This window comes from Protobothrops mucrosquamatus, unplaced genomic scaffold (assembly GCF_001527695.2).
Source record: "Protobothrops mucrosquamatus isolate PMUCROS unplaced genomic scaffold, P.Mucros_1.0 scaffold341, whole genome shotgun sequence".
NCBI lineage: Eukaryota > Metazoa > Chordata > Lepidosauria > Squamata > Viperidae > Protobothrops > Protobothrops mucrosquamatus.
The window spans coordinates 18,386-33,718 of record NW_015386678.1 but is presented as its reverse complement, the minus strand read 5'-3'; the positions used below and the strand labels follow the sequence as shown (position 1 = coordinate 33,718).

The 15,333-nt window shown below is 38.3% G+C and overlaps 2 protein-coding genes across 2 annotated transcripts in view; one reads left to right on the top strand and one right to left on the bottom strand.

Moving 5' to 3' along the window:
- The first annotated feature begins 441 nt into the window (after positions 1-441).
- Positions 442-9,203, top strand: SSR3 (signal sequence receptor subunit 3). The gene is made up of 5 exons (XM_015815391.2): positions 442-695; positions 3,260-3,386; positions 5,303-5,401; positions 6,315-6,446; positions 8,122-9,203. Exons 1-5 carry the CDS (start codon positions 554-556, stop codon positions 8,186-8,188), a joined length of 567 nt encoding a protein of 188 aa, XP_015670877.1. The 5' UTR covers positions 442-553; the 3' UTR covers positions 8,189-9,203.
- Positions 9,204-12,691: 3,488 nt separating this feature from the next.
- Positions 12,692-15,333, bottom strand: part of LOC107286953 (voltage-gated potassium channel subunit beta-1-like) — a 9,268-nt gene continuing 6,626 nt past the window's right edge. The window contains exons 6-7 of the mRNA XM_015815400.1: positions 13,229-13,317; positions 12,692-12,781 (exon numbers count right to left, since the gene is read on the bottom strand). Coding sequence (XP_015670886.1) covers positions 12,692-12,781; positions 13,229-13,317 — 179 coding nt within the window. The remainder of the gene's footprint in view (positions 12,782-13,228; positions 13,318-15,333) is intronic.

Genomic DNA, 15,333 nt, shown 5'->3' with positions numbered 1-15,333 from the left:
CTTCCACTTCCCGACAGTTCCATTCACAGGCCCCTCCCCACAACGGAATCCTAAGACACGTCAGCAAAGATCTGAGGACCCGGAAGTTTTATTAACTTGGCCAAAGGCAGGGGTAGGCAACCTTGGCTCTTTTATGACTCGTGGACTTCAACTCCCAGAATTCCTGGCTCAGGAATTCTGGGAGTTGAAGTCTACGAGTCATAAAAGAGCCAAGGTTGCCTACCCCTGGGCCCAAAGGGGTTCTTCCATATATCTCCATACATTTTCTCCCGAGACAGAGGATTTTTTTCTTCATATTTTTTGCTTTTTTTCCACAACAAAAGCGGCACATTTTAAGAGGGGGGGGGGATCTATAAAGAAAAAAAGGCAACAGAACTATCCGCCAACCAGGCGTGACATGGGAAGTACTCTCCAACCGGAAGAAGCCCCGCCTCTTCGTTCTGTGCGGCGTGTCCGCTTGTTGGCGAGTACGGTGGCCGCGGGGGGTCAGCACCGTTCTGTCTTTGGCTTCGGGTTGGGAAGGAGAGCAGCAGCATCAGCAGCGGCGGCAGCGATGGCTCCCAAGGGCAGTAGCGGCGGGGCTCGGCAGCAGTCGGAAGAGGAGCTGCTCCTGCAAGATTTCAGCCGCAACCTCTCGGCCAAGTCCTCGGCGCTGTTCTTCGGCAACGCGTTCATCGTCTCGGCTATCCCGATATGTGAGTGGAGGGGAAAAAGGAACGGCGCTGGGTCGTCCCCCCACCTTTCTTCCTTCCTTCCTGGTGAGGCTAGCCTCGCCTGCCGCCCGCCAACAAGCAGACATTCAATGGGAGAATTGATGCCTCTTGTGGCGACGTGAAGACGACTGCACCCGGTGCCAATTCTGCCTGTCCCACATCTGGGAAAGCCAGAAGAGCCTCGCCGGGGTGGGGTGGGGTGGAAATCTTCCTTAGCACAGCTGGCCCCAAGCTGGTCTCTGGGGGGGTGAGAGCTCCAACTCAACATTTCTAGGCAGAATGAACTGGGAGAAAAGTCCCCCCCACCTCAAACAAAACGACTAAGGCAGGGGTAGTCAACCTTGGCTCTTTTATGACTCGTGGACTTCAACTCCCAGAATTCCTGAGCCAGCACAGCTGGCTCAGGAATTCTGGGAGTTGAAGTCCACGAGTCATAAAAGAGCCAAGGTTGACTACCCCTGGACTAAGGGAAACTTGCACCTTTCTTGTTTTAGGTGCTTTCTGGCTTGAAGCACTTGCAGGTTCTCCTCCTCAGATATTAATAATGAAGGGTCAGAAAATTAGACTGCATTGGCTGGATGATTGCTTTAGAACAGTGATGGCGAACCTATGGCACGGGTGCCAGAGGTGGCACTCAGAGCCCTCTCTGTGGGCATGCGCGCCATCGCCCCAGTCCTACGCCTTTAGCTGGGTTTTATAAAACCTTTTCGCTTTAGGCCTCTGCTGCCATGTGCAAAAAAAAAAAAGGTTCAATCAATCAGTCAATTTCAACTTCTCGCGGGGAAAAAAAAGATCTTGCAAAGTTGGATTTGATTGATTGAACTTTTTAATTCCACCCAGTCTGTCATTACCACTGCAGACATGCCCACCCAATGGGCCACACCCAGCCAATGGGCCACACCCACCCAGCACCCGACGATGCATAAGTGGGTTTTGGGTTGCAGTTTGGGCACTCAGTCTCTAAAAGGTTCGCCATCACTGCTTTAGAATTTCAATCTTAACACCTTTGCTTTAGAATTAAAGGTAGCCTAATGCAGGGGCCCCTAACCCCCGGTCTGTAAACCGGTACTGGGCTGCGGCATGCCAACAACTGGGCCGCACAAATAAGCAAACCCCCATCTGCGAGATGCAGGCAGCGCACAAAACCACACAACCTCCGGTCCGTGGAAAAACCTCTTTGCACGGAACCGGTCCCTGGTGCCCAAAAGGTTGGGGACCGCTGGCCTAATGGAAGTACTTTGTAGGATGTAGCATTATTACCCTATTACTATTTATGGCTCGATAACTAAATATTACAGGTAGTTCTTGGCGTACCACCACAGTTGTGCCCAAAATTTCTGTTGAGTGAGACATTTGTTAAGTGAGTTTTGTCCCATTTTCACAACCTTTCTTGATGCAGTTGTTAAGTGAATCACTGCAGTTGATAAATTAGTAACCCAGTTGTTAAGTGAATCGGGCTCTCCCATTGACTTTGCTTGTGAGAAGGTCATGAAAGCTGATCACATGACCCTGCAACCATAACTGAACCAGTTACCAAGCATCTGAATTTTGATCACATGATCATGGGGATGCTGCAAAGGTCATAACAGTGAAAACGGTCATAAGTCACATTTTCCATTGTCGTTTTAACTTAGAACGGTCACTAAATGAACTGTTGTAAATCGAGGCCTACCTGTATTTAGAAGCCAAGTGGCAAATGACTGCCAGGAAAACGGCGCTGAATTCTTAAGCTGAATTTAAGAATGCCTTTATCTTCCTTTGTGCATCGTTCATAAAGATATGTTCAGGCAAATCGTGCATTTTTACTTATTGGTGGTGTTTTTTCCAAGTCAGTCTGAAGTACTGGTTTTGGAAGTAGTGCAGGTAGCCCTCAACAACTGCAGTTGTGACCAGAATTTTCTGTTGCTAAGCAAGGTGGTTGTTAAGTGAGTTGTATCTGATTTTACAATATTTTTTTGCCATAGTTGTTAAATGAATCACTGCGTTTGATAAATGAATCACATGGTCATTAGGCAAATACATTGACTTTGCTCATCAGATGCCGGTTGGGATGGTTGCAAATGGCGATCACGTGCCTTTGGGATGCTGTAGCCATCCTAAATACATGCTGTTTACCAAGTTCACAAACATGCTGTTTACCAAGTTCACAAATTTTCATCACATAGTTGCCCGTTGCTTTTTTCAGTGCTTTTTCCAGTGCTGTTGTAACTTTGAACTATCGCTAAATGAATGGTTTGTAAGTTTAGGACTATCTATAGTAACTGAAATTGTGTAAGAGATGGCATTTATTAAACAAATCTTCATGACTAGTCCTTGCATTTACGACCTTCTCAGGTCCAAAAAGCAAAGGAACACTGAAGTAAGATCATGAGGCAGATTTGTGGTTTTACTTAGCGACTGCTTTGCTTGATGACCAAGTCGCCAGTCCCAATTGTGGTTGCCAAACAAGGACCACTTATAACTGTTTTATTATAGCAAGTCAACCAAGATGTGTTGTGCAGGCTAATAATCAAATCATAACTATCTTTAAAACTTTTTTACCTTAGGGCTTTACTGGCGAATCTGGCACATGGACCTCTTTCAGTCTGCAGTCCTCTACTCTGTAATGACCCTTGTCAGCACCTATTTGGTTGCTTTTGCTTACAAGAATGTGAAGTTTGTTCTTAAGCACAAGTAGGTAGTAAAACTGTTTCTATAAAAATGTACTAAACTGCAAAATATTTTTTCAGTTTTCCCCAGATGAATTGTTAAAAACCATTTTTAAAAAAGAAAAAAGGACTAGAGGTGACGTGATAACAATGTTCCAATAACTAAAGAACAGGCAGGTGGTGGGGTGTCGACCTATTCTCCAAAGCACCTGAAGGCAGGACAAGAAGTAATTGATGGAAACTAATCAAGGAGAGAAGCAACCTAGATCTAAGAAGAAATTTCCTGACAATTAGAACAATTAACCAGTGGAACAACCTGCCTCCAGAAGCTGTGAATGCTCCACCACTGGAAGATTTTAAGAAGAGATTGGACAACCATTTGTCTGAAATGATATAGGATTTCCTGTCTAAGCAGTGGGTTGGACTAGAAGACCTCTAAATTCCCTTCCAACTCTGTTATTCTGTTCTGTTCTATTCTATTTTGTTGTATTCATTTCAAATCATCATGGCATATTTAGTTATAAATATTTTGCCTTGCATTTGGAAAGGTTTCTAAAGCTGCCAGTCACAGATTGCGAAGTTTTACAGTATTTAATTTTCCATAGAGAAATACGTTTTGCATATTATTAATGCATTTCAATAGCAATTGCAGTGTTTGATGCACTTTCAAAACTGAAACTTTAACTGAAATATTTCATGTGATTGTCCCTGAGTAACAGAAATGAATATACCATTGATTGAATGCTTTTTTTTTTTAATGAAGAATGAACATTTTCTATAGCTCTTACCTTAATATTTTCTCTTAAAATTTCCTGGAAAATGCACATCGCTAATAGTCAGCAAGAATAATTTCCTTCTTTTTTAATTTTGTATTAAAATGCATCTACGTTTGATCTAAATATGTTTGATGGAACCCACTAAAGTTGAATGTTTCCAGCAATTGTCTGCTATCAGTTTACATATGCTTTTGTTACTTTTTTATGATCCCAGGAATGCTGTCTGGATCTGTGTGAAACAGAACTGATCGATTGATTGTTCTTTAATCAGTGCTGAGACTTTCACTTTAATATGACTTTGTGCCTATGGAATTTTATTTTGTTTTATTTTTATCCTGCCTTTATTATTTTTATAAATAACACAAGGCACCAAACATACCTAATATTTCTTCAGCCTCCTATTTTCCCTACAACAAAAACCCTATGAGGTGAATTGGGCTGAGAGAGGTTGACTAGCCCAAAGTCACTTAGGTGGCATTCATGCCTTTTTCGCCGAGCCCTGAAGGCCCATCTATTCCGTGCGGCCGGCCTGGCGTAGTTTGATTATGTTTTAGTGGGGGTTTTTGTATGGGTGTGTTTTTAGAACAGGCCCGTTATTTAATTTGATTTTAGAACTGCCTATATTTATCATGGTTTTTATTATCACCTGTTCACCGCCCTGAGTCCCGTAAGGGAGATAGGGCGGTATATAAATTCAATAAATAAAATAAATAAATAAAGGTAGGACTAGAACTCAAGTCTCCCAGTTTCTAGCCTCCTACCTTAATCATTAGATCCAACTGACTCTCATGTTCATCATCATGTTCGCCCATGGAGATAATTTTGTTGTTGTATAGAGAGGGCTAATCTTTGTTAAATGGGAGCTACAGGAAGTATTTTCAAAAGTGGTTTGGTCTCCAAGGACCATAGGGAAATGTCTAATCACATGGTTATTAATAGATGTTCTTTGACCTATGGAGTGGGGGGGGGAGATGGACACAGCTACCGTGGTGGGAAAAAAAGGATAGTGGAGTATACCTTGAACTTTGGCCATATGGTCTGCGAATGATCATGGTTGCCTGGGCTGGGCACTGTAAGTGTCCAAACCCTGTAGTATGAAATTGATAATTACATTATTTGATTGCTTTAATAAAAAGGTGGGATGTCAATGCTTTCCTTTTTTTAGGGTAGCCCAGAAGCGGGAAGATGCTGTTTCCAAAGAAGTGACCCGCAAGCTTTCCGAAGCAGATAATAGGAAGATGTCACGCAAGGAGAAGGATGAGAGGTGATGTTCTCCCATTATCCAATCATACAATGTTACTTACTCAGTAATTGGATTCCCTTACTCTCAAATAGAGTTCTAAAGCTGGAGGTTTCAGTGGGGGTCAACTTGCTGATTCTCACCATTTTATAGCATACTTGATTTAGAGTTGCAAACTTTGTGCTTGCTAATTTAGGACTCCTTAATGAAACAGTAGAAGTGAAGGGATGCCTGTTAAAACTAGGTATCTGTTAATCAGTGAACGGGCATTTTTGAACTGCAAAACACATTCATGAGAAAACCTGCTTTGCTGATTTTTTTTTATGAAGCAGTAAGTATGGACTAATTCACTAACTAATGGTCCCTTTTGAGAGTCTAAATCTGTTATTGTCTTAAATTAAAGGTGTCTGTTAGTAGTTTTTAATCTGGTATTTGTCATTCACCATTTTATATAATGTGCATTAGAAATGATTTTTAAAACTTATTTTAAAAAAGGCTTAGTTTTCTTCATTTTTTGATATTCATTGACACTTCAATAATTACTATCTTTCAAAAATAAGCTACAGATTATTTCACTTCTAAAAACTATTACATGCTTGTTTGAAAAATGTCCATGGACTTAGTTGGCAAGGAACCAAATCCTCTTAAGAACTGATCTGAAAAATGGTCTCCGATGCTTGTCAACTTTAATCAGTTTGCTGGTGGTAAACACAATGTAGTAGGAGAAATTGTATTTCCCTGAGTGTAGGTGTCATATTTGGAGAAATAGTTTTGTAGTAATCAGTTTTAGAATCTTAAAATCCACAGAAAAATCAATATCTACATAATGAAAAAAATATCATTTTTTTTACAAAACTGAAAATGGGAAAAAATGGTTTTGTCAGTGCCAAAGTGCTACTGTGTACATCAAAATAAACATTTTTTTTTGCCTTTGCAGAATTTTGTGGAAGAAGAATGAAGTGGCAGACTATGAAGCAACAACTTTCTCTATCTTTTACAATAATACCCTCTTCCTCGTTCTGATAATTGTTGCTTCCTTTTTTGTGTTGAAGAACCTCAACCCCACCGTGTATCCTCTTTTAGTTTTTTAAGTTATTTGTAGAAATAAAGGGTTTCGAACCAGTAATATATATAATTCAGATATGGGAAGGAGTAAGTTGTAATTACCATACTAAGATTCACTCTTATCAAAAAGGCAAAATAAAAATCTCTGTAGCTCTCCAATGGACTCCTACAGTGTGTCAGGAGTCAGTCTTGCTGGCCAAAACAATTTTTTTCCAATTGTGTAGCTCTTTAAATTGTAAATAAGAAAAACACATGCAGAGAGCATTGAACTATTACCTTGTTAGAATTAGAAGCATCACTTCTAATTCTCCCCATTACAGTTGTAAGTTGTTACCAACCTTATGATTTTTTTTTTGCAGCTTTTTTGGCTTTTTATAGCCAGTATCAATTAAGTGAAAAGAGGAATTGGAAGGAATGTTTACTGAAATCTACAAATCAACAGAATTGGCTAAACTCTAAACAGCATTCAAAATGATCCTGATAGGTTAAAGCAATTGGCTAAAAGTAAAATAATGGAATTTAACAATATCATGTAGTAAATTCTTCAGTGAGGAGACTAAAATAAAAGGATAGGTATAGGAAGGGGTTCCTGGTTTGGTAGTAGTAGATGTGAAAGCATTAGTCTAGAGCAGGGGTGTCAAACTCACAACATGACGTGTCGTGACTTTTCCATTGCCGGCAATAGGGTGGGCGCGGTTTTGCTATGGTGCATCTGGCCTGCAGGCCGGCAGTTTGGTCTAGAGTGAAAATGGATTGCAGGTTAATATGGCTAAACTGTGTGATTTGGCTTCAAAAAGTCACCACTAGGTGAGATGGATGGCATACAAGTCAAAACAAATTAGTGTAATGTAATGTTAAGCTACATCAGTAGGAATATAATTTCCCAGACACAGGAAGTAACCATTCCTTTCTTTTCTCTTTGGGCAAACTGCTCCTTGGGTATTGTGAGTTCTGAACTCCAGAATTTAAGGATTCATAATGGATCATTGAAAGTGATCAAGGAACTAGAAATTAAGCCCTATGAAGAAAGAGCGAAGGAACTGGGTGCCTTTAGCAAATGCAATGAGGAAAAAATATAGTTGTAGTCTTTAAATGAAAGGGAGCCACATAGAACTTGGATGGGATGCTCTACTGGGTTCTCTTTACGTAACTTAAATTCCCTGATCAATTTACTTTTGAATTCAAAACATTCTGTATTGAACCAGAGTTGGGAACATAGAACTTGGAGAACGATGTCACATAGAGGAAAGTGAAGTGCTGTTTTCTCCCAGTCTGCAATGCAGAATATTGAATATTGCTGGATTTTAAGTTGCAGAAAGAGTCCTAGAATTAATTACCCTTAAGGGTGGTGGGCAGACTTTCATTGGAAGTTTTCAAGCATAGACTGGGCAACAATTTCTTGTGTTCATTTTGATTCCTATGCCTGCCAGAAGATTGGATTCAGTGGCCTACACGGGTGATTTGATGAGGTGCCATATCACTGCCAAAGAGAATTGTTGATTGTTCCCAAGTGCCTTGATTTTTTGCATTTGATATCAGATGATAGTATTCATATATTTATGTGTACATGGGAGCTGTTTGTTGCACAGTTCTTTCGCAAGACATTTGTTTGCAGTAAGAAATCCTGGGATATATATAATCCATCTTACTAACATTTTCCTTGACGATTGCTTTTTCAGAAATTACATTCTCTCCATCAGTGTTTCATCTGGACTGATTGCTTTGTTATCTACAGGCTCAAAGTAGATAGAATTTGTTTGAGTACATGAATTCAACTCTGTGTTGCCCAATCAGAAGAAGGTTGAAGTGCCATTTTCTGTACATTGGTCTTTTTCTTTTTTTGTAAAAGATGGGATGAGAATGGGGAGCAGTTTTGTTATAAAATAATACCATGAAGATGAGGCATTCTAATTTAGGCTTGCAATATGCTTATTCAAAATACGTTTGATCATTCGGGTGGCCATAGGGATCCAGTTGTATCATTTGAGAACTTCAACAGCTAGATCTGGAATTCTTGATTAGAAGTTTTTGGGGTTTTTGTTACATTCTTATTAAAAAAAAGCTTTGCTGAAAACAGTGATTGTACATGTAAATTTGTGATAACGATAATTCTTGACTTAAATTCTGGTACTAGAATTTCCATTGCTAAGCAAGGTGGTTATTAAATGAGTTGTGCCCAATTTGACAACCTGGGCACTTTTTCCTCAAGGGCCCAGGCTTGGGCCTGCTTTATTTGACAACTGTGGCCCAGTCTCCAACTCTGCTTGTATGGTTTGGGACCTGATTATTTCCCAAATTTTGCTCCAAGCTGAAACTGCCTACTCAAGAGACACCAGAATGACCCCTTCCCCCATTTCTCAAAGAGGTGACTTTGAGCTGGGCGTTCTCTACCATAGCTACCCTCCTGTGAGGAGAGTAAGTTATCTCAGAAATACGATCTCCACCCTCACTTTTAACATTTTGAAACCTTGTTAAGATCTGGCTTTTTTGAGGTACTATGTAGGGGGGGGATTGAAGAGTGAAAGAGAGATTGTATTGGGATGTGCAGTGGCAATGATTACTATTACTAAATATTAAACATTTTATGGATATTATTGATATTATATACATTGGCTTTTGCAAGACACCGATTCTATTGACTGAGGTAGCATGAAAATATATTAAATCTTCAGACTTGTAGAAATTGCTAAAAATAATAGTTTGCTAGAGGCATAAAGCTGTTTGCCATGTATCTGAACATTACATGTGTACAATATTCAAATCCAAAGTGGCCATCCTCTCTGTTCCTCCTCAAAGAAGGCGTATATTTTTCTGAGTTTGTACAATAGCAATACAGGCTTGAGGTAAAGAAGAGTTCAGATGGTAACACATAGTGGAAGTTGCCCATGCTGGTTGCAAAGTATCTTTGCCTGCTTCAGTCCAATACAGCACAAATCAAATTTGTATTATGTTATCTCAAGTACCAGTGAATACATTTCTTATTATAAAGAAGCACATAATTTTAAATTAGCATCCTGTGCCTCTTGGAGAAATAGTTTGGCTTTATTTTGCAACATACACTTTCTTAGCCCTGTTGTGGCAGTGGTTAGAATGCAGTATTGCAGGCTAACACTGCCCACAGCCTGAAGTTTGATCCTGATGGGCTCAACGTTGATTCAGCCTTCCATTCTTCCAGGGTCAGTAAAATGAGGACCCAGATTGTTGGAGGCAATATGCTAACATTGTAAACCACCCAGAGAGTGCTGTAAAGCATTATGGGTGCAGTTTATAAATCTAAGTGCTATTGCTGGATGGGAAAAAAAACAACTAAAAACAGCATTGAAACAGCACTTAATCCTTAGAATATTTCTTTTCCTGCTCAAACATCAATAGATCCAGTCATATATTTGGGGCACAAAATGCCTTTATTGTGTCCAAGCTAAAGTAGAAAGCAATTCCTAGTATACAGCAATCGAATTCATTTACATAGAATACTGAAGGAAATAGAAACATTAAAAAGGGTGGATCTATTTAAAATCCCAGGACCTTGCTTTGTTCACAGGATTGCCATATGAAATTTCAAACAAGAGGAACATGCTGGATGTAGAGATGGTGTCTTAGAAACCTCAGAACAATATATGCAGGTGTTCCTTCCCCCAATTCAGACAAGCATCATGGAAGTGTTGTCTTTTTATTTCGGAGCTTGATACATCTTGGTTAAAGAACATCATTAGACCTTACTGTTTCCACTGAAGTGAACAGACAATGCTATTTTAGGTTGGAAAGAGATGTAATAAATTACTGGCATCTGGGCCACACAAGTGTATTGGATAAATGTGCAAAACCATATAACTTTTGTACAAAGGGGAACTGGAAGCCTTTGATCTCCATGAACATGGTCTGGAGTATACAAATCACTAGTCTAAATTAAGAGTCCCATTGCAAAAAGAAATATGTCAATTTGTATGGTAGGAGACTTAATAATGTTCAATAGCAGAAAATAAGGAATATGTAATGCATAGTTGATAGTCGGCATTTTAAAGCACTGGAGTAGTTTAGATCTTGATCATAAATTGCGACCCCATAAATATTTAGCAAGAGACGATTTTAGATCTTTTAAACTTATTTTAAAAATGCACAGGATTGCACCATCAGAACCTATAATCATCTGATATTGCACAGAACAGAAAAATGTTACTTTCTAGTCAAAGGCAAACCCTAAGAAACCCCTTAAGTGCATGGCATTTATTCTGTTACAATAAGGGTTCTTTGCTATCAAAGTAGACTATCATAACCCATGGAAAAACTGCCTTTTTCTGGGATGTAATGCGCAGGAAATGAAAATACTTTATGTAGAGTTCATTCTGCATGGTGTTAAAGGATGGATCCAAGTATCTGTAACCAACAAAAGCAAAATACAGAAGAAAAAAAGATACAAGCATGGTTAAGAGCTCGAAATTACACGGTATTGAAGCACAAACAGTAGTTGCCTTCCTTAAGTACCAGGCTAATTTTAGACTTAAAAGCTTAACCAGATTGGTAAGGGTCCTTAAATGAAGGACTACATGGGAATCTAGGGTGTGGCCAGAGACTTCATACCCTTTGTTTCCTTACAATTGCGAAGAAAATTGCATGGTTTTGTCCATTTGGAGTATCTTTCATGGAAACTTGTAAATAAAGCCTGGCAAGTGTGACAGAACAGAGACTCTTTTGATGCACATGGCTGCCCATGTCTTTTTTTGTACAGATTCTTACCATATGGTGACCTCATTTCTGTTCGCTTTTGTTGGCTTTTAGCCACATGGCTGCAACAGATAATGTGCAAATAAAAATACAGCCTTTAATATGCTACAACAAATGCACGCACAGAATTTGCACCCAAATTCTACAATGCAGCCCTGGCATTCATTAGTCTGGTTTAATACTTGGCCATTTTTAATATTCAGATGGACAGGATGATTGAAAAATCCAAGCACTTACTCCTGTTGGTCTAATGCTGCAATAATAACAATCACAGATGCAATTTACAAATGGAATGGGGGGAAGGAAAGGAACCGAGCAAACAAAAATCTGAGGATTTCATTGAACTGTGATAAATATTTCATCTACATGGCTATCAGAAAATTATACAGCTCTACACACTATGTACATTTATTATACAGTTGCCTAGACATTGCCAAAAAGATTTTAGTAAAAGAGCATTTAACTACAGCATTTCAATTTCCATTTCAGTAGCAATAATAATTTTTCTCTTAATTTCACTGGCTAAGTGTTCTTCAGTGAACATCTTACGGCAATCTCCATGGTACCTGTTTACTTCAGTACTTACACTTCAGAAAATAACTTGACATTTTTAAAACAATGCATTACAATCCAGCCGAAATCACATTAAAATTATGTTATTTCAATGGGATTGTACAGCAATTCCAAGCATTCTTTCTTAAAGCATTATTACACTGTGCTTCAAGCAGAGTTCTCAGCATGCCAGAATGGCTTATATAATAGCAATAAAAACAAGTTAGTCCTGCCTGCAGGTTTACAGTCTGAATCTTGCTTATAAGTGCTTGGCTGGAACAGATACATTTTTTAAAATTAGATGATAGACATAGCAATCTCTAATTACTCAATTTTTTTTTGTCTTTAAACAGTAAACCCTTATTTCAGCCCAAACCCAAGCTAAACAGTTTATCTAGAAATCAATTCTATTTAAAAATGCAAATGGCAAAACTTTGAATTTACCTATAGTTAAGATAGCTTGAAGAATCTAAATCCCTGAAATTGTCTTAAGCTTTCAACTGTATCTTGCTTTTTGTTTATTGAAAAAATATAGCTATACATCCTTCTTTTTATTTTCAAGTACCTAAGGCTTAGAAATCTTTGATTCTTTGTATTTTCACGGCATAAATAGGAAGAAAGAAAAATAAGACTCAGTGGGATCAGAATCTGTTAGGAAAATCCTACACAAATCCCGATTAACTGGATGTTTCTGCATTTTTTTGTGTTTTTCATTCTTTCATTAGAGTCAAATTGATCTCAGTCAAAATTTAATCCAAACTCTTAAGATTTGATATATTTTAAAAACAGTAAAGACAATTTAGTTTAGACAGATCAGCTATGTTACTGAATTTTGGTGGAACATAACTGCCTTGGAGGATCTAGTAAATTACAATTGCAGAGTATTTTTGTATTGTAACTGGATAGTATCAACTCGGTACTACTATGCACAGAGCTGTTGTTTAGCCATGCAGTCCAGACTAATCATGCAGTACATTAGGATCTGTAGTCCTTTTTGCAGAAAGGTTTGTTCCCCAAAATATTATCAATTTCATTCACAATGTGAGATGTCATCTTTGGAAGAACCTGTAGGCAAAGAAACACACATGTACTTTAATTAGTGTTGCTCTATGATTTTGAAACACAGCTTAAAACAATTGCAATTGAATTCCAATTGCAAAGGAACTCAAGAAAAATTGAATTCTGTAATGCCTTTAATCTCCATACAATGGTCATTCTTTTTTGCTTTGTTTAATCCAAAAGAATTTGAAGCTCAAATACTTTAGCTATCAAATGAGAAGAGAGGACTCATTGGAAATGACCCTGATGTTGAGAAAGATTGAAGGTAAAAGGAGAAGGGGGTAGCAGAGGATGAGATGGTTAGATAGTGCCATCGACTCAATTAACATGAATTTGGACAAACTCTGGGAGGCAGTGGAGATCAGGGGGGCCTGGCATGCTATGGTCCATGGGGTCACAAAGAGTCAGACACAACTTAGTGACTGAACAACAACAACAAGCCTTTGTACTTGCCTGTATGGCACCCAGATTTTCTATCAATTGCTGAGCATTGGATGATCCAAGGAGAACAGAACTCACACCTTCATTACGAAGACACCATGCTGGGAACATGGGAAGTACATAATAGAGCATTTTGGAGTCAGCAAAGATAACATTAAATTGGCAGACTTAATTCTCAGAAATTTTATGAGGCCTTTCCCTTCACCATTATCATTTTAGTGAAACATTTCCCAACTGCATTTCAAAATTTCAGTTTTCCCACAGGTCAGTTCCGTATCATTTCAATGTTCATAAAATTCATTATATTAATTAAGAACTAACTCAGTAATATGTTGAAAAACAAAAGCAGTATATATAATAAATGTTTAATGAAATTTTGAAGAAAATACATTTTAATCAAATTAAAATTAATAAATTAAAATTAATAAATTTTAATTACCTTTCACAAATACCTAAATGTCAAAGGTTTCTGGTAAGTTGCAAAACTTGGACTATACTGCTATTATAAAAAAATCATATATGAAAGGTTTTCTTTGTAAGAATGAATGTAAATTGTGAATATTACTTACAGCTTGCCATTAATTTTTGTAGGAATTAATTAATCATGCACTTTGTGTCACTGATCTTATGCAAATGACATAACTTGTCATTTTGATGGAGTTTTGTATTTAATGAACATTCATGAACATTACAATTTCACTGTGAATAGAATAGAATATAGAACAGTGATGGCGAACCTTTTAGAGATCGAGTGCCCAAACTGCAACTCAAAACCCACTTATGTATCATTGGGTGCCGGGTGGGCGTGGCCCATCGGGTGGGCATGGCCCATTGGGTGGGCGTGGCTGCAGTGGTAACAGCAGACTGGGTGGGACTAAAAAGTTCAATCAATCAATTCCAACTTTGCAAGATCTTTCTCCCCCCCCCCAAGAAGTTGAAATTGATTGATTGATTGAATCTTTTTTTTTTTTTTTTTTGCACAGGGCGGCAGAGGCCTAAAGTGAAAAGGTTTTATAAAACCCAGCTGAAGGCCTAGGACTGGGACGACGGCGCACGTGCCCACAGAGAGGGCTCTGAGTGCCGCCTGTGGCACGCGTGCCATAGGTTCGCCACCACAGATATAGAATATAGAATAAATAGAATATAGAATAAATAGAATATAGAATAAATAATAATAGAATAGAATAATAGAATAATAGAATAGAATAGAATAGAATAGAATAGAATAGAATAGAATAGAATAGAATAGAATAGAATAGAATAGAAGCTGGAAGGGACCTTGGAGGTCTTCTAGTCCAAACCCCTGGTCAAGCAGGAGAACCTATACCATCTCAGACAAGTGAATGTCTAGCTGCCTCTTTTTAAAAATCTCCAGTCATGGAGCGTCCACGATTTTTGGGGGCAAGCTATTCCACTGGTTAATTGTCCTCACTGTCAGGAAGTGTCTCCTTAATTCCATCATAATATCAAAGAGTGTATATTTGTGGAACTATCTAAATAAGGAGCATGCTTATAATGGGATCTTTGTGCCATATCATCTTGTTAACATAAATAGTAAAACACCTTTTATTGTGGTGGCATCTAACTAGCAAGATTTTATAACCTGGAAGATTTGGTTGGATTCTGTTTTCATTTATCAGGTGAAGCATGTTTTGCTTCCTTAATTTGTTTTTGCTGCTGCTGCTGCTGCTTTTTAAATTTTGTAAGTAGGATTTTATTTGCAATTATGATCTAAGACCATTGGCTGGCTGCTGGGGTGGAGTTGAACCTAGGTCTCCCCAGTTCTGTAACCATTAGAATATACTTTTAATTATGGCTGAAATTCATGCTTGGATTTAAAAAGTAGCTATTAAATTATTTCAACACCAAAAGTATATTTAAATTAATTGGATCCAGACTTAAAGGAGACCACCCCAATTAATGGGACTGAAATCATGAGTAATTTAAATCCTGCTGTTTTTGATGAGCAATCCTTAGTGTAGTTAAATCTGGCTTTTAATGAAGAAATGGCAAGTTTTTAGCATTGTGTTCAATGAGCCATTTTCCATTTTCTCTTAAATGGAGAGTATATCTTCAATGATGATGATGACTTATAACTACAGCTACATCTAACCTAA